This window comes from Bos indicus x Bos taurus, chromosome 18 (assembly GCF_003369695.1).
Source record: "Bos indicus x Bos taurus breed Angus x Brahman F1 hybrid chromosome 18, Bos_hybrid_MaternalHap_v2.0, whole genome shotgun sequence".
Taxonomy (NCBI): domain Eukaryota; kingdom Metazoa; phylum Chordata; class Mammalia; order Artiodactyla; family Bovidae; genus Bos; species Bos indicus x Bos taurus.
This window is the reverse complement of record NC_040093.1, coordinates 10,977,281-11,002,134: the sequence shown is the minus strand read 5'-3', so window position 1 is coordinate 11,002,134 and position 24,854 is coordinate 10,977,281. Positions and strand designations below refer to the sequence as shown.

General features: G+C 45.5%; 1 protein-coding gene across 1 annotated transcript; it reads left to right on the top strand.

The window, feature by feature from the left end:
* The first annotated feature begins 151 nt into the window (after window positions 1–151).
* ELSPBP1 (epididymal sperm binding protein 1) lies at window positions 152–23,995 on the top strand. The gene is made up of 7 exons (XM_027514440.1): window positions 152–542; window positions 12,815–12,903; window positions 17,890–18,027; window positions 19,924–20,070; window positions 20,417–20,575; window positions 21,699–21,863; window positions 23,606–23,995. The coding sequence occupies exons 2-6, from the start codon at window positions 12,834–12,836 to the stop codon at window positions 21,854–21,856; spliced, it is 672 nt and encodes a 223-aa protein (XP_027370241.1). The 5' UTR covers window positions 152–542; window positions 12,815–12,833; the 3' UTR covers window positions 21,857–21,863; window positions 23,606–23,995.
* Window positions 23,996–24,854: the final 859 nt, after the last annotated feature.

The window sequence follows — 24,854 nt, the reverse complement described above, 5'->3', positions numbered from 1 at the left end:
CCAGAATTCTTGCCTGGAAAATTCCATGGACAGAGGAGCCTGGCGGCTACAGTCCATGGGGTTGCAAAGCGTCGGACACAACTGAGGGCACGTGGACGCACACACACACACACACACACACACACACCCCTTCATTCTAGAAAATTCTCAGGCTCTAGGAGCTTCATTATCCAGCTGAAACCTGTCCACTTCCTTGTAGCTCAATATCCAGGAACTCTTCCTCCTCTGTTCATTAATATTCTTGTCTATGATCCCAGCCCCCGCAAGACCCCATTACTATATCCATGACTGAATTTTATGAGCCTCATAGATACGCATGAGATCCCCTTGGGACATCATTAACCATGGGGTTATCCCACCCAAACCGCCCCTGATTGTAAGCACTTACAGAGAACTCTCCTTGGGGGAACTGCAGTCTCATCCTACAGACTGGTTGGAGCCAAAACAATCGGGCCAGTCCCCAGATAATCCAGCGATTTTGGAAGCAAAACCTTAAAGAAGGCTCGTGAAGACAGCTAGGGCGGAAAACAACTCTCTTAAAGGTACACCTCAACCTAGAAACCCGGGATGGTGTGGGGATTGGGACCTGGGGGCCCCCACAGCAAGGAAGGGAGGGGTCTGGAGCAATGCTGTCCACTGGGAGAAATATGATGTGAGCTACTTGTATCATGGTGGTCATACTGATAGTAAGAAAAATAAGAAGAAGAAACAGCCATTTTAAAAATAATATATTTAAAATATTACCTTAACATGTCCTCAACATAATATTGATGAGATACTTTACATTTTTTTTCACCCTGCATCTTCAGAGTCCAGTATTTTATGCTTACAACCTGTGATGATTCAAACTCGCCGCGTTTCAAATGCTAACGGGCCACACGTGGCCACCATACTGGACTACGCGGCTCTAGAGCTCTGGAAATGAAAATCCAGAGAAAGTGGGGGCGGGAGCCTTGAGGGCAGGTCAGGAGTGGGTGAAATCACAGAGTGTGAACAATGTCGTGCTGAGGAAGGCTGCCTTTCTCCTGACTTTGGGGGAAAGAGACGGAAGAAAAGGAAACTAGCCCGGACAGATTTCCTGCTGAGTTCCTGCTGGTGGACGCCTAGCTTCATGGTTCTGTGAAGCTTTGCATTCACGCCTCTAAGGTAAGGTTCACTCTTTCTGTTTGATGAGGGAGGAAGCTGAGACACAGAGAGATCTTCCCGAGGTCCTGTTCTCCACTCTCCAAAGGCAGCTTGAATCCATAACAGAAGAGGGGTGTGTGTGTTTGTGAGGGAGTCTTACGTAGAGGTTTTGCTTCGGACACGGAGTTATTTGCTGCTGAGGAGCTGAAGGACTCAGTATTTTGGAGGTACTCTGTACTCCAGTGGCTTTATGCTCACGAGCTCCCTTAATCCTCACAATAGCTGTCATAGCTATCTCCACTTGACAGACGAGAACGTTGAAAACTGGAAGTCAGAGAGGTGAAATGACCTTTCCAAGGCTACCCAGTAGACAAATGGAAGAGGTGGGCTCTGAACTCTGATTGGTTGGGGGCCATTCTTTTCTCGTTGCTCCACTGTGATATTTTTGGCTTAAGAAAACCAGAGAGCAGAGGCTGCAGGCTAGACTGTTCGCTGGCCTCCCACTCAGCACCTTAGTACACCTGGTGTGGCTATTCTTGTGTTCTGCCTTGGGTGACAGATACAGGTGTCTCAGATCTGACTGCTGAAGTCAAAAATGGTGTACAGTTCCTTTTGGTAGTTGCCAAATAAACAATACAAATGGTAGGGTTGTGGGATACTTATTAAATGAATAGATAAAAGGATGGATGAAGAAAAGATGAGGAGATGGAAGGATGGATAATGGACAGAAGAACTGAAGGATGCATGGATGGAAGGAAGGATGGGGAGATGAATGGAAGGATGGATAATGGATAGATGGGTGGAAGGATTGAAGGACAGATGTATGGATGGATGGGAGGAAGGATGAGTAGATAGGTGGAAGGATGGATGATGGATAGATGGACAGAAGGACTGAAGGAAGAACAAATGGATAAATAGATGAATGGAACCAGGTGAACAGAGATTAAGAATACAGACTATCAATAAGTAGGGGAAGCATTTTCTAGACAGTAACATTCTCTGATGGTGATTGCAGCCATGAAATTAAAAGATGCTTACTCCTTGGAAGGAAAGTTATGACCAACCTAGATAGCATATTCAAAAGCAGAGACATTACTTTGCCAACAAAGGTCCATCTAGTCAAGGCTATGGTTTTTCCTGTGGTCATGTATGGATGTGAGAGTTGGACTGTGAAGAGAGCTGAGCGCCGAAGAATTGATGCTTTTGAACTGTGGTGTTGGAGAAGACCCTTGAGAGTCCCTTGGACTGCAAGGAGATCCACCCAGTCCATCCTAAAGGAGACCAGTCCTGGGTGTTCATTGGAAGGACTGATGCTGAGGCTGAAACTCCAATACTTTGGCCACCTCATGTGAAGCGTTGACTCATTGGAAAAGACCCTGATGCTGGGAGGGATTGGGGGCAGGAGGAGAAGGGGACGACAGAGGATAAGGTGGCTGGATGGCATCACCAACTCGATGCACATGAGTTTTGGTGAATTCCAGTTGGTGATGGACAGGGAAGCCTGGTGTGCTGTGATTCATGGGGTCGCAAAGAATCAGACACGACTGAGCAACTGAACTGAACTGAACATTCTCTGAAAAGTTTGGGAGACAATAAATAACAAAAAGGAAAAGAGAGAGGAAAATCATAAAATATTCCCAAAGTAAGTTTGCTTAATTAACTAATTGTAGCAGGTCTTGCTTGGAGTCACTCTGCCAGTGATCAGTGAAGCGTCCACACGGTCTCCTAATCGCTATGAAATGCTGGCTCTGAGGAAGACTCAGGCATTGTGCTTTGCCCTATAGATGTTCCATAAATTTGGTCCCTAAGAGCCACTTTATAAAGTTAATCCACCCTTAAGCCAGCTATCTATGTAGATTTGAAATTTTGCCATTTTAAATTTGTAATTTTGTAGTTTTGCTTTTCTGCAAAGGCTCTTCTATGTTTTCTTTCCCAGTCTTAATTATTTGTGTGTCTGTGTATATATGTATGGAGAAGGCGATGGCACCCCACTCCAGTGTTCTTGCCTGGAAAAATCCCATGGATGGAGGAGCCTGGTAGGCTGCAGTCCATGGGGTCGCAAAGAGTCGAACACGACTGAGCGACTTCACTTTCACTTTTCACTTTCATGCATTGGAGAAGGAAATGACAACCCACTCCAGTGTTCTTGCCTGGAGAATCCCAGGGACGGGAGAGCCTGGTGGGCTGCCATCTGCGGGGTCACACAGGGTCAGACACGACTGAAGCGACTTAGCAGCAGCAGTATATATGTACATCCAACATGTATGTGTTTGTGTAAATGTATTTAAATATCTATCATGTGTCTGCCTGCAATGTAGGAGACACAGGAGATGCGAGTTTGATCCCTGGGTCAGGAAGATCCCCTGGAGGAGGGCATGGCAACCGACTCCAGTATTCTTGCCTGGGAAGTCCTATGGACACAGGAGCCTGGTAGGTTGCAGGTCATGGGGCCGCAGAGTCAGACAAGACTGAGCACAAGCACTGACAGCATAGATTATGTGTACATGTGTGTGCGTGCACGTATATAACCATATTGTATATGCATACAGATACAACATGTACAATTTTTGTTTTAAATTAAGAAAACCATGTATGTGGTAGATGTACCATGCACATCTAAGGTAACAGTTTACCTGGGAAAAGTCCCATGTGTGCCCTGGGTTGTTCATTTCGACTTCTCAGAGGTGACCAGTATTAACTGCTTTCTCACGTGTCCACTCAGGAGAATTTTCTGTGCAGAGATCAGATCAGTCGCTCAGTTGTGTCCGACTCCTTGCGACCCCATGAATCGCAGCACTCCAGGCCTCCCTGTCCATCACCAACTCCCAGAGTTCACTGAGACTCACATCCATCAAATCAGTGATGCCATCCAGCCATCTCATCCTCTGTCGTCCCCTTCTCCTCTTGCCCCCAATCCCTCCCAGCATCAGGGTCTTTTCCAATGAATCAACTCTTCGCATGAGGTGGCCAAAGTAGTGGAGTTTCAGCTTTAGCATCATTCCTTCCAAAGAAATCCCAGGGATGATCTCCTTCAGAATGGACTGGTTGGATCTCCTTGCAGTCCAAGCCCATGCAAAACACAATTGCAGTGTCTCGTGGAGAACAAGGCCCTCAGTGGCTGATGCCCTTTCCCTCCCTTGGCACTCAGCGTGGCCTGGCCGTGTGGACCTCCTTCTGCTCCCCAGGAGAGCCCTCCTGCTGTCTTTGCTCTTACTGTCCCCTCTCCTGGAATGCTCTTCCCCACGACTGTGTAGCTGACTCCAACCTGACCTTGGCTGTGCTCCGAGGGGACCTCCCTGATCGCCTAAAGCAGACACCTGTCAGGCACCATCTACCACAGCCCCCTGTTTATTGTCTTCACTGCACTTATTCTGAAATGATGTTGATGATTTTTTTTTATTGTGGTAAAACTGCGCATAACCTGTAATGGACTTTTTTTTTTTTTTGGATGCGCCATATGGCTTGAGAGAATCTCAGTTCCCCCACCAGGGATCAAACCCAGCCCTGTGAGTGAAAGGGTGGAGTCCTAACCACTCCGTGTGGACATCTGGTGAATTCCCTAAAATGGACCATTTAAAGTGTTGCCCAGAAAATCCCATGGATGGAGGAGCCTGGTAGGCTGCAGTCCATGGGGTCGTGAAGAGTCAGACACAACTGAGCGACTTCACTTTCACTTTCCACTTTCATGCATTGGAGAAGGAAATGGCAACCCACTCCAGTGTTCTTGCCTGGAGAATCCCATGGACGGAGAAGCCTGGTAGGCTGCAGTCCATGGGGTTGCACAGAGTCGGACACAACTGAAGCGACTTAGCAGCAGCAGCAGTCAGTGGCATTAAGTACATTCCCAATATTGTGCAACCATGAATCCCATCTTGTTCTAGGACTTGTTTATCACCCCAGATGGAACCTCTATTCCTTTCTCCTCTCTCCCCTATCCCAATAAAATACTAGCCTTAAAAAAAATTAAATATGTATTTACATTATGGGCTTTTCTGGGTCTGTACTGCTTTGCATGGATTTCTCTAGTTCCAGTGAGAGGGGACTACTCTTTTTGGTGGTTTCTCTTGTTGCAGAGCAACAGGCTCTAGGGCACACAGGCTTCAGTACCCGAGCTTCTAGCACACAGGCTCAGTAGTAGCGGCACTTGGGCTTCATTGCTCTGCAGTATGTGGGATCTTCCTGGACCAGGGATCGAACCTGTGTCCACTGCATTGGCAGGTGGGTTCTTATCCACTGTGCCACCAGGGAAGTCTAAAATATTAGCCTTATATGAGCCGGAACTTCACTTGTCCACGTCGCTGATGACACCGTATAGAGGATGCATAACAAATGTGTAACAAATGAGTAAATGAACATCTGAATGAATCAAAAAGTGGATACAGATGTTTTTACATACATACACTGTCCATTCTTATCTAGAACTTGGACTCTTCACTTAATACTGTGTTTTTATAGCAGAATGCTGCTGCTGCTGCTAAGTCGCTTCAGTCGTGTCTGACTCTGTGCGACCCCAGAGACGGAAGCCCACCAGGCTCCCCCGTCCCTGGGATTCTCCAGGCAAGAACACTGGAGTGGGTTGCCATTTCCTTCTCCAATGCAGGAAAGTGAAAAGTGAAAGGGAAGTCGCTCAGTTGTGTCTGAGTCTTAGCGACCCCATGGACTACATACACATGCAACTCATTCTATTTAAAAGTATTGCGGGGTTAGTCTGATTTGATTGTGGGCAAATCAGAACTCACTGTACCAGTTCTCCCGCCTTCACTACTCATCTTGTTTCCAGTCGTTGCTATTAGACAAAGTCCAGAGGTTTTTGAACATTATGGTCTCCTGTAGTTGACGCTTCTCCAGCAAACCTAATGAAATGTGACCCTTATTTGAGGAACGAGAGCCAGATTCACAAGAGAATTTGGAGGGATGGTAGGGTTGGAGAAGCTGACAATATTTGAAAGGTCTGAGGTGTGTTGGTTTGGCAGCTGATAAGGTCAAAAATAAGAGGGTGTTAGAGGAAGCTAAGTGTAGATTAAGAACAAACAGTTCAATGTGTGATTGAAGTAGCAGCTTTGAAGTCAGGCTTTGAGCTGCACGGAGAGAGTCATGATGGTTAGAGCAAGCTCCTCTTTGCATCCTCATTTCTTCACCCAACTTAGGTGGTACTCCATTCTCAGACTTGTTTCCCTTCTGTTCAAAGCTGGGCAGTCTTTCTGGGCTCCAGGCAGAGTGGTTAGTGACAGTCACAAGTATGGTACCTTGAAGTTAAGCGAATAAGTCCGAAGTTCCACTGAATCCTTTCAAGAAACTTGGCTCTGAGATAAGTGATAAAACTGGTAATAAGCTTATCTCACAGTTGATAAGAAAGTTACCACTCACTGGAATTATATATGATTTGAGCTCTGGGCAATTTGAAAGGTTTAGGTTTGTGGGTTTGTGGCAGTATTTTTATTAGAAAAGAGTCCATTGGCCTTTTACAGAGTATTAATCCCTTTGTCATCTGCCATCGATGCCTTATGTGTTTTGGGGTCTCATTTAAAAACCTTTTACTAATGCATGACCTCATGTGAAGGGTTGACTCATTGGAAAAGTCTCTGATGCTGGGAGGGATTGGGGGCAGGAGGAGAAGGGGACGACAGAGGATGAGATGGCTGGATGGCATCACTGACTCGATGGACGTGAGTCTGGGTGAACTCTGGGAGTTGGTGATGGACAGGGAGGCCTGGCGTGCTGCAATTCATGGGGTTGCAAAGAGTTGGACACAACTGAGCGACTGAACTGAACTGAACTGAATGCATGACAAATGTCATCGGTACCCGCTCATTTATTTGTTTGTATTTAGGAAATGGAAACCCACTCCAGTGTTCTTGCCTGGAGAATCCCAGGGACGGGGCAGCCTGGTGGGCTGCCATCTATGGGGTCACAGAGTCGGACACGACTGAGGTGACTTAGCAGCAGCAGCAGCAGCAGCAGCAGTTTTGCTGCACTATTTAATTATTTTCCCAGCATTTGTCCCCTCCTTACGATTATAATATTCTTTGGTATTAAGCCAAGGCATTGATCATGTATCTGTCTCTATAATGAATTAATAAACTATTTTCCAAAGAGAAAAAAGACAAGGAGAAACTTGGCTCTGTAGAAACTCATCCCCAGTTGGTTTAACGATGAAGAGGATCACAGCCTGTTTGCGCTGCCTGGTTTGAGCTTTGCGTCTACCTTTATAGGCCGTCACCGTATATTTCTTGCCTATTTTTCTATCACACAAAGTAATAATAGTTCCTGCCTCCTGGGGTTTTTTACAATTAATTTTTATTTATTTATTTTTGGCTGCACTAGGTCGCTGTTGCTGCACTCGGGCTTTCTCTAACTGCGGCGAGCGGGGGGCTATTCTTCATTGTGGTTCGTGGGCTTCTCATTGCACGGCTTCTCTTGTTGTGGAGCATGGGCCCTAGAGCTCGGGCTCAGTAGCTGTAGTACACTGGCTTAGTTACCCAAGGGATGTGGGATCTTCCTGGACCAGGGGTCAAACCTGCGTCCCCTACATTGGCAGGCGGATTCTTAACCACTGGACCACCAGGGAAGTCCCACCTCATAGGGTTTTGTGATAATTAAATGCTAATTAAACAAAGCACCCAAAGTTACGCTTTGCACACAAGTGCTCAGCACATGTTGACCTCTGTTATTTATTGAGCTCCCATCATGTAATAAGAATTCTGCTTAGGTGGTCTCATCTCCTTCTGAAAACAACCCAATGGGGTAGATTTCAGTAGTCCCATATATAGACCAAGACCCTGAATATCAATCACTACCCATATCACACCCAAGATCCCCTGGATAAGCTGGAATTCACGTCTGAATCATCCTTTGTCAAAGCCACAATGATAAATATATTTAGCAGTTGTTAAAACAGATATTATGAGAGGTGAAATGCTCAGAGTCACAAAGCCAGCTTACGAGAAGGACTAGGATTGGAAATTATCTTTTCTGGACATCTTCCAGGATGACTGACTCAGATGGGGACAGTGATGATGAAAATGATAACGACTCATATTTACTAAGCATATTTTATGGGCCAGGTGCTGTTCAAAGCCTTTTGGGTCTGTATTAGTTCTCTGGGGCTGCTGTAAAAAAAAAAAAAAAAAAAATTATCCAGCTGAAAACAACGCAGATCTAGTCTCTTACACTCTGTAGGTCAGAAGACTTGCTGGGCTGTAATCAAGGTGTTGGCAGGGCTGTGTGCCTTCTGGAAGTTCTAAGGGAGAAGCTGTTTCCCAGCTTTTCCAGCTTCTAAAGACTTGCCCCTCTGTGGGACTTCCCTGGTGGTCTAGTGGTTAAGATCTTGCCTTCCAATGCAGGGGGTTCAGGTTTGATCTCTGGCTGGGAAAACAAGATTGCACATGCCTGGGGGCCAAAAAACCAAAACATAAAACAGAAGCAATGTTGTAACAAACTCTATAAAGATGATCTGCTTTCCTTGGTTCATGGCCCCTTCCTGATGTCACTCAAACCTCTGCTTCCATTGTTCCATCTGATTTCCTGCCTCTCTCACCTGCCTTACAAAAAAATGTCTTTATGGTTGGCTGCACTGGGTTTTCATTGCTCTATGAGGGCTTTCTCTACTTGCAGTCAGCAGGGGCTACTCTCTAGCTGCAGTACGCCGGCTTCTCACTGCGGTGGCTTCTCTTGTTTCGGAGGACGGGATCTAGACATATGGGCTTCGGTAGTTGCAGCTCTCCATGCCAGTACTCTTGACTCTAGAGTGTGGGCTCAGCAGTTGTGGTGCACAGCCTTAGTTGCTCCACGTGCCGTGGAATCTTCCCGGACCAGGGATCGAACCCATGTCCCCTGCCTTGGCAGGCAGATTCTTATCCCCTGCACCACCAGAGAGGTCCCTGCCTCTGTCTTATAAGGACTCTTATGCTTACTCTGAGCCCACCCAGATCATCCAGGGTAATCTCCCCATCTGACGATCCTTAACGTAATCGAAATCCCCACTGCGACATATTCACGGGTTCTGGGGATTAGGGCGTGGATATCTTTGGCGATGATGAGTATCTGGGTATTAGCATCTACTAACTACCTCACCCTGACTTTCGGAGGCAGCAGCAATTACCATCATTGTCTCCATTTTACAGATGAAGAACTGAGACCCAGAGCCCTGAATAGCTTTCTCTTTTACTTTATTGGGGTACGGTTGCTTCACAGTGCTGTGTTAGCTCTGCTACACAATGAAGTGAATCAGCCATGTGTATTTACAATAACCAGGAAATAGAAGCAACCTAAATGTCCACTCACAGATGAATGGATGAAGAAGATCTGGTGCATAAACACGATGAATAACTTTCTTAACATCGTAAAGGTTCTAAGAGGCAAAGCTTTCAAACCAAGTTCAGGCCTTTAACAGCATTCCACATTCTGCCTTTGGGGATATCTTAGTATATAGGTCAAAAATGATTAAATTTGAATATTGGGAAGGGGGTTTGAAAGGAAAACTTGAGGTGAATGAATTAATGAAAGTATAGATATCGGAGAGTATGGTGAAGCAGAGATATAAGCATGAAATTGTAGGTGGTGAAGAGTTTAGAAGAAGAGGTTCGAATCTGTCTCTCCCCCTTATTCACAAAGGGGATTGCCTAGCACAAAGGGGACTATCTAGTTATTATCTAGCTTGTACACCCTCCATCATTTGCAAAGTACTTTCCAACATCTATGGCTCTTATCATAAGGTCTTGTGGTGGGTTTTTTTCTCCCTCACTTGATGACTGGGAAAACTGCACCCAAGCCGGACTGCAGGTTGACTGCAAGACCCCAGCAGCTCGAGTTCCTACCAGCCAACAGTGTGGTGACAGAGGCAGGATGCCAGCCCCAACCACCCCATGGCCCGGGACAAAGTGACCTCCAGCACGTTTGAACGTGCGGGCGCTTGAGGAATCGCTTGGCCCTAACCTGAATGTTCCAGACGTTCAGCTATTAAGACTCACTTTATAGCCCATTCCTTGCCTTGAACCACCCCCAACCTATTTTCTATTAAGATCCACGACTTGATCCAAGTAGGTTCATTAACCTTCCAGAATGGCAGTCCATATCAACTCGAGTCTGCATGAAAACCCTTTATGACACACACGTCTGGTGTCCCATGCAAATCTCTGGTCTGAGTGGGGGCTGGGGGTGGAGCACCCAGGGGAAGAGAAGAACAAGACCCTGAAGCATAAGCAAGCTTAGCTAGTTTATGCAAGAAACAGCAAAAAAGACTAGTGTAGTCTGAATAGATCAAAGGAGAAGAGGTAAGGAATGAGCTTTGAGGGGAGGGCTTGGTATGGACTGTGAATGTTACGATAAACGTGGTGAAGAACTCTGAATTAATGACTGCTGCTTCTCCCCACTTTAATCCCTCCAGTGGCTTTCAGTTGCATTTTTAAAATAATTTGATTTATTTTATTTTGGCTGGGTCTTTGTTGCTGTGTGGGCTTTCTCTGGTTGCAGAGAGCAGGATCTACTCTCTGGTTGCGGTGCACAGGTTTCTCATTGCAGTGGCTTCTCTTCTTGCGAAGCACAGGCTCCAGGGCACATGGCCTCAGTAGCTGCAACTCCCCAGCTCTCGAGCACAGGCTCAATAGTTGTGGGGCAGGGGCTTAGTTGCTCCGAGGCCTGTGAGATCTTCCCGGACCAGGAATCCAACTTGTTTCTCTTTCGTTGGCAGGCAGATTCTTTTTACCACTGAGTCAACAGGGAAGCCCTCCAGTTGCATCTTTTAAAAATATGTATTTATTTATTTACTTGGCTGTATTAGGTCTTAGTTGCTCCACGGCATCTTTAGTTGCTGCCAGTGGACACTTAATTGAGGCATATGGGATCTACTTCCCTGACCAGGGATTGAACCTGGATCCTCCTCTGCATTGGGAGCGTAGAGTCTTAGCCACTGCGCCACCAGAGAAGTCCCAAACTTGCATTTAGAAAACAAGGAAGGCTTTGCAGGGTCCACTCTATTCACCTCACCAAGCATTCATAGCCAAAGATATGAGTAGTATCTAGTGACACCACTATATCCCCCTGGAGTGATATAGTTCCGGCTCGTCTTGTTCTTTGAACGCATCCAGCTCTTTTCCATCTTAAGCCTTTTGTCACATCCTGCTGTCTCTGCCTAGATGAGCTGCAGACACGCAGCCCAGCTCCGCTCATGGCTACTCATTGTTCTCTTCCTCCGGGTCTCAGTTTTCATGTCATTTTATCTGAAGAGACTTCCCGACCTCACAGTCAGAACTAGCTTTGCCAGGTTCATCTTTATCACAGCCTCTGTCCTCCCACCCAACTGCTGTTCTTTGTTACCGCATGTTCTCATCCTCTGATCTGAACCATCAAGCCAGACTTTCTGAAACTCAAGAGATGTTCAGGAGACTGAGAAGTTCTTCGGGAATGTGAAGGGGTCTGCTACAGAGAAGAGCCTGTCTGGGGATCGCTCGCTTTCAGTCTCCCCTTTTCTTTGTCACTCCTCAAATCTGAGGAGGGTACAGAGGTGGAAAATGGGGGGAAAATGGAATAAAGTTTGAATAGAGGAGTTAATCATAAAGTCATCAGGGGAATTCGATTCAGCAGCCCTGTATACCAGACCAGGAGAGACTGGAGGCCAATGTATCATCAAGGGGAACACAAGAAGTGTTTAGGGGAGAGACGGTAAAGCCCGGACTTTGATCAGTAACGGTAGGGACAGAGAGATAGGGGTGGATACAGGAGCTATTCAAAAAGTACAATCACCTGGGTTTGATGACTGATAGGATGCAGGGAGGAGATGGGAAGAGCAAAACTTTACTCTTAGGGGAATAACTCAAGAGACTGGGAGGAATACTGACAGCAGTTGAACCTGCTATCTGTCACTTACCATCTGTGGTCTTTGGATAAGTTATGCAACCTCCCAAATTCCAGTTTCCTTCTGCAAAATGGAGATGATCACCATGCCAGCTCTTCTGCTTGCTAGGAGGAGTAAAGTGGATACAAAACCTAGAACATCAGCATACAAGAGGCACTCAGTAACTGGGAGCCAGTAGTAGACAAGGCAATAGTAGCCGAGCCGCAAAGGAAACCCAGACCGCCAAGGCTAAGACTGGCATTGTCGTTTCTGCTGAGAATGGCCTATTTATATGTCATTGAGGAAATGCCATAGAGGCAACCAGAGCCAGGAGAAATTATGATTGACGAGGATAGTAATGCTTATTGTTCAGGTACTTTTAATAGCCAGCCGAGGAGATGGGTGTGGTGCGTGAGAACCTAGTGACAGCAAGAATGTTGAGCGTCTAGCCTGGAACACAGTAAGTGCTCAACAAATGCTTCATCTTTCCATCACATGCTCCCCTCTATAACGACAGAATATATATATATGTATATGTCTGCCTGCAATGCGGGAGACCTGGGTCCAATCCCTGGGTTGGGAAGATCCCCTGGAGAAGGGAATGGCTACCCACTCCAGTATTCTTGCCTGGAGAATCCCATGGATGGAGGAGCCTGGTGGGCTACAGTTTATGGGATCACAAAGAGTTGGATACGACTGAATGACTAACACTTTCACTTTTCACTTTGTAAGAATAAGCTATTTTTTTCTTACCCCCTGGGGATAGAAAGAAAATAGCCTGCGTGACGTCAAACCTGGGAGTGAGTGGAAGTGGAAGGAAACCCATGAGAGCCAAATTTTTGTCTTCCTTCAATCCAGAAAGAAGAAGCCAGCCGAGATGAATGGATGGCCCAGTTACCTGCTGGGGTGGATGGCCTTCCTCCTCTACTCCTATGGAACAACTGGAAGTGAGTATACTGGGAAGCAATGGGGAGGGTTTGGGACCTGGAAAGAATGAATGAAGTAAAGATGACTGGATCCAAGTAGGGACAAGATACCCTAGTAGAAATCTCAGACCGACGTGGGGTGTGGCCCCTGGATCTGCCGCTTTTTCTCTGTGTGACCTTGGTCATGCCCTGTAACCTCTCTGAAGTCAGTCCTCAGCCTTGAAAGAGGAATAATGGCATTTACCTCATGGGACGATGTTGAAGCCTAAAGAAAAGAACAGATGCAAGCATCTTTCACAGATTCAGCACAGGTTAGTGAAGTTGCTCAGTCATGTCCGACTCTTTGTGACCCCATGGACTGTAGCCCACCAGGCTCCTCCATCCATGGGATTTCCCAGGCAAGAATGCTGGAGTGGGTTGCCATTTCCTTCTTCAGGGGATCTTCCTGATCCAGGGATCAAACCCGGCCTCCTGCATTGCAGGCAGATCTTTACCATCTGAACCACCAGGGGAATCAGCACATGGTAAGGCGGATATAAATATTTTAATATAAAGAGGGGGCTCTATAATTCCAGTACACTGAAAGCTCAGAATCCCTTACTTGGAAATTCCCTTTATACTCATTACAAAAAAAATTGTGGGGCTTCCTTTTTGGCTCAGTGGTAAAGAATCTGCCTGCCAATGCAGGAGACACAGGTTCAACTCCTGGTCCAGGAAGACCCCACATGCACATGTCTATAGATTAATTTATTCAATACACATTTTTATATTTATTTGGCTGTAACAGATCTTAGTCACAGCACTCGGGATCTTTTAATTATAGCAAGTGAACTCTTAATTGCAGCCTGTGGGCTCTAGTTTCTCAGCAGGGATCGAACCCTGGACCCCTTGCACTGGGAGCATGGAATCTTAGCCACTGGACCACCAGGGAAGTCCTTTCAATACATATAGGTTGAGTGACTCCGAAGTGCCTGGATTTGTGCTTTGATCCAGAAACATAACAGTAAACAAAACCCACACCCTACACTCAGAGTGTTTACGATGAACGGAAGTGGGAGAGACATAAACTGATAATATTATCTTAAAAACTGGTGAGTATGACACTGCTGTATTTAAGATGCACCACCCACAAGGACCCTACTGCAGAGCACAGGGAACTCGGCCCAATGGTATGTGGGTGGCCTGGATGGCAGGGGAGTTTGGGGGAGAATGGATACATGTATATGTATGTCTGAGTTTCTTTGCTGTCCACCTGAATCTACCACAACAGTTAGTTGGATATACTCCATATAAAATTAAAAGTTTTTTAAAAATGGTAAGTACATGTACAAAGATTGGCCCAGTGTATTATAAGAGCAAGCAAGCATATTAATCCAGGCTGAACCAGGTCTTGATGAATGAGTAGCAGTGAGCAGAGTCGTTCTGGGCAGGATGAAGGACATGAGCAAAACTCCAAAGACAAAGAACATGGAGGAAGGTCAAGGGAATGTTAATCGCAGAGTGAGAACAGAGAGGTCAGCAAGTCTCGGATTATGGAGGGTTTTAACCCAGTTAAGAAGATTAGACCATCTGCTGGACTACTTTACAGATGGCTAATAGTATCTATTAGTGTTGATTTTTGCTAACAGCTCCCAAGGATAAACTTAATTCTATGTACACGGGGTACCAGCCTGCCCTCCCCACCACCAGCAGCATCCTGTATACTCAGGGGTGTTCCTGGGTGAGGACAGTCATTAATGATGACAACAGTTAACTTTTGTTAAGTAGTATCTGCCTGCCATGGAGGAGATGCGGGTTCAATCCCTGGGTGGGGAAGATCCCCTGGAGAAGGGAATGACAATCCACTCCAGTATTCTTGCCTGGAGAATCCCATGGACAGAGGAGCCTGCCGGGCTACAGTCCATGGGGTCGCAAAGAGTCGGACAAGACTTAGCAACTAAACAACAATATCCTTACCGTGGTCCAGTGGTTAAGAATCCGCCTACCGGTGCAGGGGACACAGGTTCACTTCCTAGTCCAGGAAGATTCCACATGCCAGGGAACAACTAAGCCCGTTTACACCACAACTACTGAAGCGCTTGCACCCTAGAGCCCATGTTCTGCAACAAGAGAAGCCACCATGATGAGAAGCCCATGCACCACACCTAGAAGGTGGTCCCCACTCACCACAACTAGAGAAAGCCCATGCTGCTGCTAAGTCACTTCAGTTGTGTCCGACTCTGTGCGACCCCATAGACGGCAGCCCACCAGGCTCCCCTGTGCATAGCAATAAACACACAGCACAGACAATGACACATTTTAAAAAGATGGTTAGCAATATCCTTGGCTTCTACCCAGTAGATATCAGTAGCACAGCTACCAGTTCCTCCCTCTTCCTCTTGTAACAACCAGAAATGTCTCCAAACATTGTCTGATGTCCCCTGGAGGGGGGGAGGTCATAATTGCCCCTTCTACATTGAGATCCACCATTCTATGCCCAGCTGGCAGACAGAGAAACAAAGAAGTGTGGAAGGTTGGTTGGAAATTTTTTTTGTTGAGCCAGGAAATGATAACATCATTTTAATCCACATTTTATGAGTCATAACTTAGTCCATGGCCCCACCTAACTAAAAGAGAAACTGCAGACCCTTCTCCAGCAGTCTGGTGGTTAAGACTTCGCCTTCCAGTGCTGGGGGTATGGGTTTGATCCCTAATCGGGGTGCTAAGATCCCACATGCTTTTCAGCCAAAAAAACAAAACATAAAACAGAAGCAATACAATAACAAATTCAATAAAGACTTTAAAAAACATGGTCCATATCAAAAAATCTTTAAAGAGAGAGAGACAGCAAAATGGATTCTAGCTATGAGCTCAGAAAGAGAAGGAAGCTGGGTTTGGCAAATATATGGAAGTTTTGCCTCACCATCTTTGTAACATGAGCTAACACACATGCACACACACGGAGGAAGACAGGCATGTACATATATGCACACACATGCATGCATTTATGTGTGTGCACACACATAACCTATCAGAGCACCTTACTCATAGTAACCCATCATTATGTCTTTGAGGGAGGAAAGAGGAATGTGGAGGAGACGGCAAAGTGAAAGCAAGGGCCGTTCTGATCCTGCTGAAAAAAATCCAAGTCCTCACTCTAATTGTTGTTGTTCAGTCGCTAAGTTGGGTCCGACTCTTTGTGACCTCATGGACTATAGCCTGCCAGGGGCCTCTGTCCATGGGATTTCCCAAACAAGAATACTAGAGCGGGTTTCCATTTCCTTCTCCAGGGAATCTTACCAGAGCAGGGATCAAACCCATGTCTCCTGCATTAGCAGGTGGATTCCTTACCACTGAGCCATGAGGGAAGCCCATTGTCACTCTACTATCAAAAAAAAAAAAAAAAAAAAAGGTATTAACTTTAAATCACTCCTTGTATGGGCCCTCTTTTCCTTCTCCATGAAATGAAGAATTGGGTTCGCACAGCATTTCCTTTTTCTAAGGCGTGGGTTTTTTGTTTTTTTGTTTTTTTTGATGTGGATCATTTTAAAATCTTTATTGAATTTGTTACAATATTGTTTCTGCTTTATGTTTCTTTTTCTTTTTTTTGGCCTCGAGGCATGTGGGCTCTTAACTTCCCTACCAGGGATCGAGCCCGCACCCCCCATGTTAGATGGCGGAGTCTTAACTACTGGACCGCCAGGGAAGTCCCAGAACAGCATTTCTTAAGAGGTGTTTCAGGGACCACTCATCGCCAGCACTATTGACTCATGGGGAAAAAAATAAAAAGGACAACTCAGTATACTCTATTTCACTCTTGTTAATTCAATCCTCATTTGCATATGGACTTCTGTGATGAATCCCACTGAAGAAACCTGTTTAACACTACTTCACATGGTGTTTCCCAAATTTATTTTATTCTGTCAGTTATTTTTTGAGCATCTGCTATAATCCAGTCCCTCTTCTAGGTTCTGAGGATACCTGGTGTAAAAGATAAAGTCCCCATCTTGGTACAGAAGGATAGAAAGGTCAAGAGTTGTGTTTCCAAAACTTTACTCATTCAAGGTCACCCCCTCCATACCTGCCACCACCTGCATGCCATCAAGAATATTCTGCACTCACCATTTTTCTTTCAATGTGCTTCCTCTTCCTGAATACATTTATTTTAAATGAATTGTTAGCATCAGCCCTGTAATCTATAAAAGCACTGCTACTTGCCATAAATAGGAAGTACCAATAAAAATAAACACTATGAGAGCAAAAGCCCATTATTAAATTCTACTAGATACTATTGTCCTAAAAGGGTTTTGAGCCCGAGTCCTGCTCTCTCTCTCTCTCTTTTTTTTTTTTGTTAAAAAGGGAGATTATTAAGTATTAGAGATATTGTAGGAAATACTAGCATTAAATTGAAGCTTTTTCTTTTATGTCATCAGGAGGATTGAAAAAGCATTGGAAAACGAAATGGTTTTTTAGTCTGTGATTCAAAATTATTTCATGTGTGTCTTTTCATAACCTGATGGAATCTTGCAATTTACCAGATTTTTTTTCAAAGATTTTTTGACGTGGACCATTTTTTTTTAAAAGTCTTTATTGAATATATTACAATATTGACTCTGTTTTATATATATATATATATATATTTTTTTTTTGGCTGCCAGGCATGTGAGATCTTAGCTCCCCAACCAAGGATCGAAGCCCCACCCCAGTGAACCCACATCCCCTGCATGGGAACATGAAGTCTTACCTACTGGACCCCCAGGGAATCCTGTCACCAAAAGTGTCTTGTATGCCATTTGCGATAGCCATGCTGGTTTGGAGACATAATATATCTTGGTTGCCTTTATTGTTTATGAAACTCATCCCTACTACTCTGGGTCCAAACATAAGCTGGAAATGTTCTTGTATGTCGTTAGGAAATTAGATGCAAAGACTATACTGCAGACTTCAGGCCATCATATAAAGCAGACCGAGTCTCATCCTTGGCTCCTTCCTTGGGACTAATCCCCTACTTGTCCCTCTGTCCTTCAGATAAGAAAGATTCATGCATCTTTCCCTTCACCTACAAGGGTTCTACTTACTTCTCTTGCACCAGAGCCAACAGCTTATCCCCCTGGTGTTCGACCAGAGCCATCTACGATGGACGGTGGAAGCACTGCCTGACAGAAGGTGAGTGATACCACGTGATCCGTCAGCAGGCGCCTTCAGAGGATGGGCTACCAAAGAGAATGCGGAGGCGTGGGTAATATGATCTTTTTTTGGCAGACCAAACACTGAGTGTTAATAATGGGTAATAACGCTAAGGATCATAGAGTGAGGAGTTTCCCAGCGGTCTAGTGGTTAGGACTCGGCACTTTCACTGCCTGGGGCCCAGGTTCAATCCTTGGTCAGGAAACTAAGATTCCACAAGCCACGTGACATGGCCAAAAAAGAAAAAGATAATGGTGTTAAAAATAGTGCTTTCCAAGACATGAAAGCAGACTAAATGTCCATCAACAAATGAATGGTTAAAGATGATGTGAGATACACACACACACACACACACGCACACACACACACGCACACGCACACGCACACAATGGAATATTACTCCGTCATTAAAAGGAATGAAATAATGCCGTTTGCAGCAACGTGGATGGACCTAGAGATTATCGCACTAAGTAAACCAGAGAAAGACAAATATCTCATGGTGGCATTTATAAGTGGCATCTAGAAAATGATACGAATGGACTTATTTATAAAATAGGAACAGACTCACAGACACAGAAAACAAACATACAGTTACCAGCAGGGAAACATTGCAAATATTGCAATAAGGTGAGTCATATGAATGTTTTGCTTTCCCAGGACATATAAAAGATATGTCACACTGTACTGCAGTCTAAATGTGCAATGGCATTATATGTCTTTAAGAAAATTACATACTCTTAATTTAAAAACTATCTCATTGCTCAAAAATGCTAACCATCCTCTGAATCTTCGGTGAGATGCAATCTTTTTGCTGGTGGAGGGTCTTACCTTGATGTTGATGGTTGCTGGCTGATCAGGGTAGTGGGTGCTTAAGGTTGGGGTGACACAATTTCTTAAAACAAGACAACAAAGAGGTTTGCAGTATCTATTGACTCACCCTTTCGTGAACAATTTCTCTGCATCCTGCAGTGCTGTTTGACAGCATGTTACCTACAGTAGAACGTCTTTCAAAAGTGGAGTCAGCCCTCTCAAACCCTGCTGATGCTTTATCAACTAACTGCATATAGTATCCTGTATCTTTTGTTGTGATGCCAACACTCTTCACAGCATCTTCACCAGGAGTAGTTTTCATCTCAGGAAAACACTTTCTTTTCTTGTCCATTAGAAGCAATTTCTTATCCATAGGTTATGTATTTAATGGTGCCTCAAAACAATTGCATTCACCACATCAAAGATCATTGATTAACCCAATCCCTGGTGGCTCAGTGGTAAAGAATCCGCCTGCTAATGCAGGAGACATGGGTTTGATCCCTGGTCCTGGAAGATCCCACATGCCTCAGAGCAACTAAGCCTATGTAATAAAAAGAAAAAAAGAAATCACTGACCCACCATAACAAATACAATAATAATTTCAAAGTGTGGAATATTGGGAGAATTACCGAAATGTAGCACAGGGACACACAGTGAGCCAATGCTATTGGGGAAATGGCACCGACAGACTGGTTCAAGGCAGGGTTGCCACACACCTTCAACCTGTGAAAACCGCAATCTCTGCAGAGCACAATAAAGCCAAGTGACTAAAGACACGTTGAGCCTGCACTGCCTCTGTTGCAAAGTCCTCTGCAGTTCAAGCAAATCAGGATCAACCGGTTGAAACTGAATTAGGAAATTACAAGTAGATATATGTATTTTTTAGTTCTGGAAAAGAGGTCCTCAGGGACTTCCCCGGTGGTCCAATGATTAGGACTCCGCTCTTCCAATGCAAGGGGCACAGGTTCAATCCCTGGTTGGGAAACTAAGGTCTTGTGAGTCTTGCAGCCAAAAAATGAATGACCAGAGAAATGTCACAGCACTCATGGACGTCTTTCTACACAGACTATCCACGGTGTGTCTTCCCCTTCATCTACCGGGGAAAGCCCCACAATGGCTGCATCACGGATGGCAGTTTATTTGGAAGGCAGTGGTGCTCAGTCACTTCCAGCTTTGATGAGAAGCAGCAGTGGAAATACTGTGAAACCAACGGTGAGGCGCTGCAACAAGGAGGGTGTGTTCACTAGGGGTGGGGATGGCGGCCAGCAATGACTCTCGCGAGGGCATGGGGACCGGGCGGTGAGCACGCGCGCTCAGACTCCTTGTCACCTCGTGAGCTATGGCCCGCCTGGCTCCTCTGTCCATGGGATTCTCCAGGCAAGAATACTGGAGTGGGTTGCCATGCCCTCCTCCAGGGGATCTTCCCGACCCAGGGATTGAATTCAAATCTCTTATGTCTCCTGCATTGGCAGGCAGGTTGTTTTCTTTTTTTTTTAACCACTAGCGCCACCTGGGAACATAAGGCTCTAATTATGTTCGTTTCCATCATTATTTTCAGAGTACGGGGGAAACTCTTTCAGCAAGCCCTGCATCTTCCCTGCCACGTACAGAAATCATGTGGTCTCTGAATGCCTTGAGGACGAAAACAACAAGCTCTGGTGTCCAACCACGGAGAACATGGATAAGGACGGGAAGTGGAGTCTTTGTGCCGACACCAGTACTATGGGGAAGGGGATTGGGTGGGCACGGGTGGAGTCCTTCATTCATTCACTCAACAAATGTCTATCCCAGCCCTACTGTGTGCCGGACCCTGAGCTGAGCACTGGGGCTATAATGATGAATATGCAGATTCCCGCCCTCAGAGATCTGATGAACAAATAGCATAAAGAATGCCATAATGCCACAGGCAAAAATGTGGTCTCCTTAAGATCCAAGAGAAACGGGCCAGTATAAAATTTGCAAAATATTAAATATCCAACACTCAAATAACAAGTATGCTATATGATAAGGTTTTGAAAAATCTGTTACTAATGGAACTGGAAAGACAGTGAAGCCAATTCAAAGGACTTGTAAGAAGCATCCATGGATGCTCAAGTCCTTTATATAAAATGGTGTAGAAGAGTTGAAAGTGAAAGCCTCTCAGTCGTGTCCGACTCTTTGCGACCCCATGGACTGTAGCCTGCCAGGCTCCTCTGTCCATAGAATCCTCCAGGCAAGATACTGGAGTGGGTAGCCTATCCTTTCTCCAGCTCATCTTCCCAACCTCAGTATTTGTGGGTTCTGGAGCCACAGATTCACCAACTAGATAATGCATTCCTCGAGTGGAATATTGAATCCTCAGAGAACCTGTGACTACTGAGGGTCGATTGTACATAGTCAATGAAGAAAAGAATGCCAAGCTGAAGCAAGATTGCTAAATTAGATACAAAATCCATTAACATCTAAAAACAACCAAACCTTTGGGTTTATCTTGTCTACCAGATAGAGATGACTGGACTCTCTCTTGAACAAATTCCCAGGTGGCGCAGTGGTAAAGAATCCGCCTGCCAATGCAGGGGTCCCAGGAGACTCAGATTCCAGCCCTGAGACAGGAAAGTCCTCTGGAAGAGGAAATGGCAACCCACTCCAGTATTCTTGCCTGGACAATCCATTGGACAGAACAGCCTGGTGGGCTACAGTCCACGGGGTTGCAAAAGAGTCTGACACAACTTAACGACTAAACAACAACACATCACCCCTTCGGCAGGAGCTCAGACAACACAAGCTTAAGTGAGGATGAAGCCTCACTGTGATGTAAAGACACAGGAGTAACCCCCGTCTTATCTCCACTTCCTCCCTAGGAATTTCCTCATTGGTTCCTGGCTTCCCTTGCCACTTCCCGTTCAACTACAAAAACAAGAATTATTTTAACTGCACCAATAAAGGATCAAAGGAGAACCTTTTATGGTGTGCAACCTCTTACAACTATGACCGGGACCACACTTGGGTGTACTGCTGATGCAAAGGTGAGCTCTTTTCCTTCCAGCATGATTTGCTGAGTTTTCCAGTAAGACGAGTTCTATTTCTCAGAGAAAAGGTGAAGTTAGCGGGGGTGGGGGAGGCTGGGACAACCTCCCAAAGTAGAAGACAAGAAGAAATCAGGATGTCTCTGAAAAGCAGAGGAGCAGGGTGAGGAGGTGAGCGAATGATTTCAGAACCAGAAAGGTGTCATTCCAAAATTTAGGTCTGGGAGGATTTGGGTGTGAAAAATTCAGAAAGTGGAATTTCTTGAGTTGAGACTTTAAATGAAAGGACAAACTTGAAAAGAGATAACCAAGACCTCTCTGGTCCCCCTGATGACTCAGCAGTAAGGAATCCCCCTGCCAATGCAGGAGACACAGGTTCAATCCCTGGGTTGGGAAGATCCCCTGGAGAAGGAAATGGCAACCCACTCCAGTATGCTTGCCTGAGAAATCTCATGGACAGAGGAGCCTGGTGGACTATGCTCCCTGGGGTTGCAAAGAGTCAGACATGACTTTGTGACTGAGGACACACACACACACACACACACACGTCCCCAGAAACCTTGTTGTTGATCCCGTACCTGCTTCACTGAGTAGCTAACCAGGGAAAAGCTTAGGTTCACCTCTCACCCTCTTCCCAACCTTGGCCCATACATCATCAACTGTCTCCATGGGACCCACTTCATCCTTCCTTTTTTCTATTCTTTCCCTTCCAGCTTCCATATTCTAAAGCCTATAAAAATTCTCTCTGGACCTCCTGCACTGACTTTGTCACATTGTAATTCTGGAATCTGAAAGTAAACAGAAGCCCTCTCGTCAGATATGGGACCATCCTGGTGATTCCAGCAGTATTTATCCTTGCAATTGCATGTGGGTTATAGAACCAAAATCCGTGACTCTTTCTGAAATTTAGTTTGATGGTGAAAATTATCTTCCACGTACAGAGGAAAGGCGAAGAAGTCGGTTTGGGACTCTACCATCTTAACAGTTGTTGATATTGTTGTTTAGTCACTAAGTCGTGTCTGACTCTTTGAGACCCCGTGAACTGTAGCCTGCCAGGCTCCTCTGTCCATGGGATTTCCCAGCAAGAATACTGAAGTGGGCTGCCATTTCCTTCTCCAGGGGATCTTCCCAACCCAGGGATGGAACCTATGTCTCCCGTGTCTCCTGCATTGGCAGGTGGATTCTTTGCCACTACACCGCCTGAGAAGCCCCCATCTTAACAGGGTGAATACTAAAAAAAAAAAAAAAAACCCACAGTGGTCCCCAATCCGTGGCTAAGTCTAAGAACATTTTTAGTCTCCAGCCTCAAATTTGTAACCATCAGAGAAGAACTATCTCGGGACTCCCCTGGCGGTCCAGTGGTTAGAACTCCATGCTTCCACTGCAGGGGGCACAGGTTAGATCCCTGCTTGGGGAACTAAGATCCCTACATGCCGTGCCCCAAACAACCAAAAACAAGCAAACAAAATAAACAAACAAAAAGAACAGAACCATCTCCTTGCAAGTCCTGCTCCTACCGAACATATTACAGCATAGGTGAGGTTGAGGTGCTTATTATTCACTGACTTGATCCCATGAGCCAGGTGAGGGGCAGCAGGTATCTAACTGCTCTTGGCTCAGCTGCGTCATTTTATTCCCAACTGAATCTTAAAAATCAACATGAAGTCACTTTTTAACTCATGTTACATTTGAGTCAGTGTGTACCTGTTACCTGAACACTGGCTTTTGATTTTCTTTTCAAGGGAAGGAGACACGTCTCCAGTGGAAGGCTGACATATTAAGTCTGGAACCTCCTTCATCTTTTTCATCAAATCTTTCAAGCTTAGATAACCGCCTTTAGGAAGAACCTGTTCACCATCTTGCTTCATCACTCGGTCCTTTGTGAAGAACAGAGGGAAAATGTGGTCTAACCACCAAAAGGGAGCCCCACATTAACTCTGGGGCTGCCTTTTCCGCTTCCTAGAATGACAGATATGGTGAGGGATCTGAAAGTGTGGGGAAGGAAACGCTGGTGAGTCGTATGGTGCAGAGATCAGATTCTCAGCCCAGGGATTCTAGGAGATAATTGCAGCCTGCTATCTCTTTCTGGGAAGTTACAGACTTGGGTGGAGCATTTGTAGGTACTTATTAAATCATTAATAAATAAATTAGTACATCAATGGAGGGTAGAAAATTCATTGCAAGATGGCCTCAACTTTTCCCTTATGGTGCCCATGACAGACATCAATAATCAATTGCAGAATCTGTTTCCTGTGAGCCCAGATGCAACCTCAAGTTGTTGGTGTTCTTCTCTTCCTGTCCATTCTCTCCTTCCTTCTCCTCTTCCCTCTCCTCCTCCTCTTCTCCCTCCCTGTCCTCCTCCTCCTTCATAAAATCCCTCTCAGTGGACTTCACCAGTGGTGCAGTGGATAAGAATCTGCCTGCCAATGCAGGGGACTCGGTTGGATCCCTGGTCCGGGAAGACCCCAGATGCCCCAGAACAATTAAACCCCTTTGCCATAACTACTGAAGCCCGAGCTCCAGAGCCCGTGCTCTGCAACAAGAGAAGCCACCGCGGTGAGAAGCCCGTGCACTGCAATGAAGAGTAGCCCCCGCTTACCACAACTAGAGAAAGGCCACACACAGCAACGAAGACCTGTCGCCATCAAAAATAAATATTTAAAAGCAAAACAGAAAAACCCTCTGAGCAACTACGACCATTGTCCCTCACCACAGCCAGACACTAGGAATAGATTTCAGCCATTCAGCCTCATTCACTGCCAGTCTGATCGTTACATTCACATGACATCGCATTGATGTGAGAGACGATCTTTTTCACTTTAGTTTAACAGCCAGAGCACACATCTTCAGTCAATCATATAAAAACACCCTAGTAAGCGTAACCGGCCTGTTCCCAGATCCCACATCTCTGTCCCTTGTTTAGCGCTTTCCCCGTCTCATTTTCTACCTCTGCCCCGACACCTCCTCACTCACTACACTCAAACTGCTACT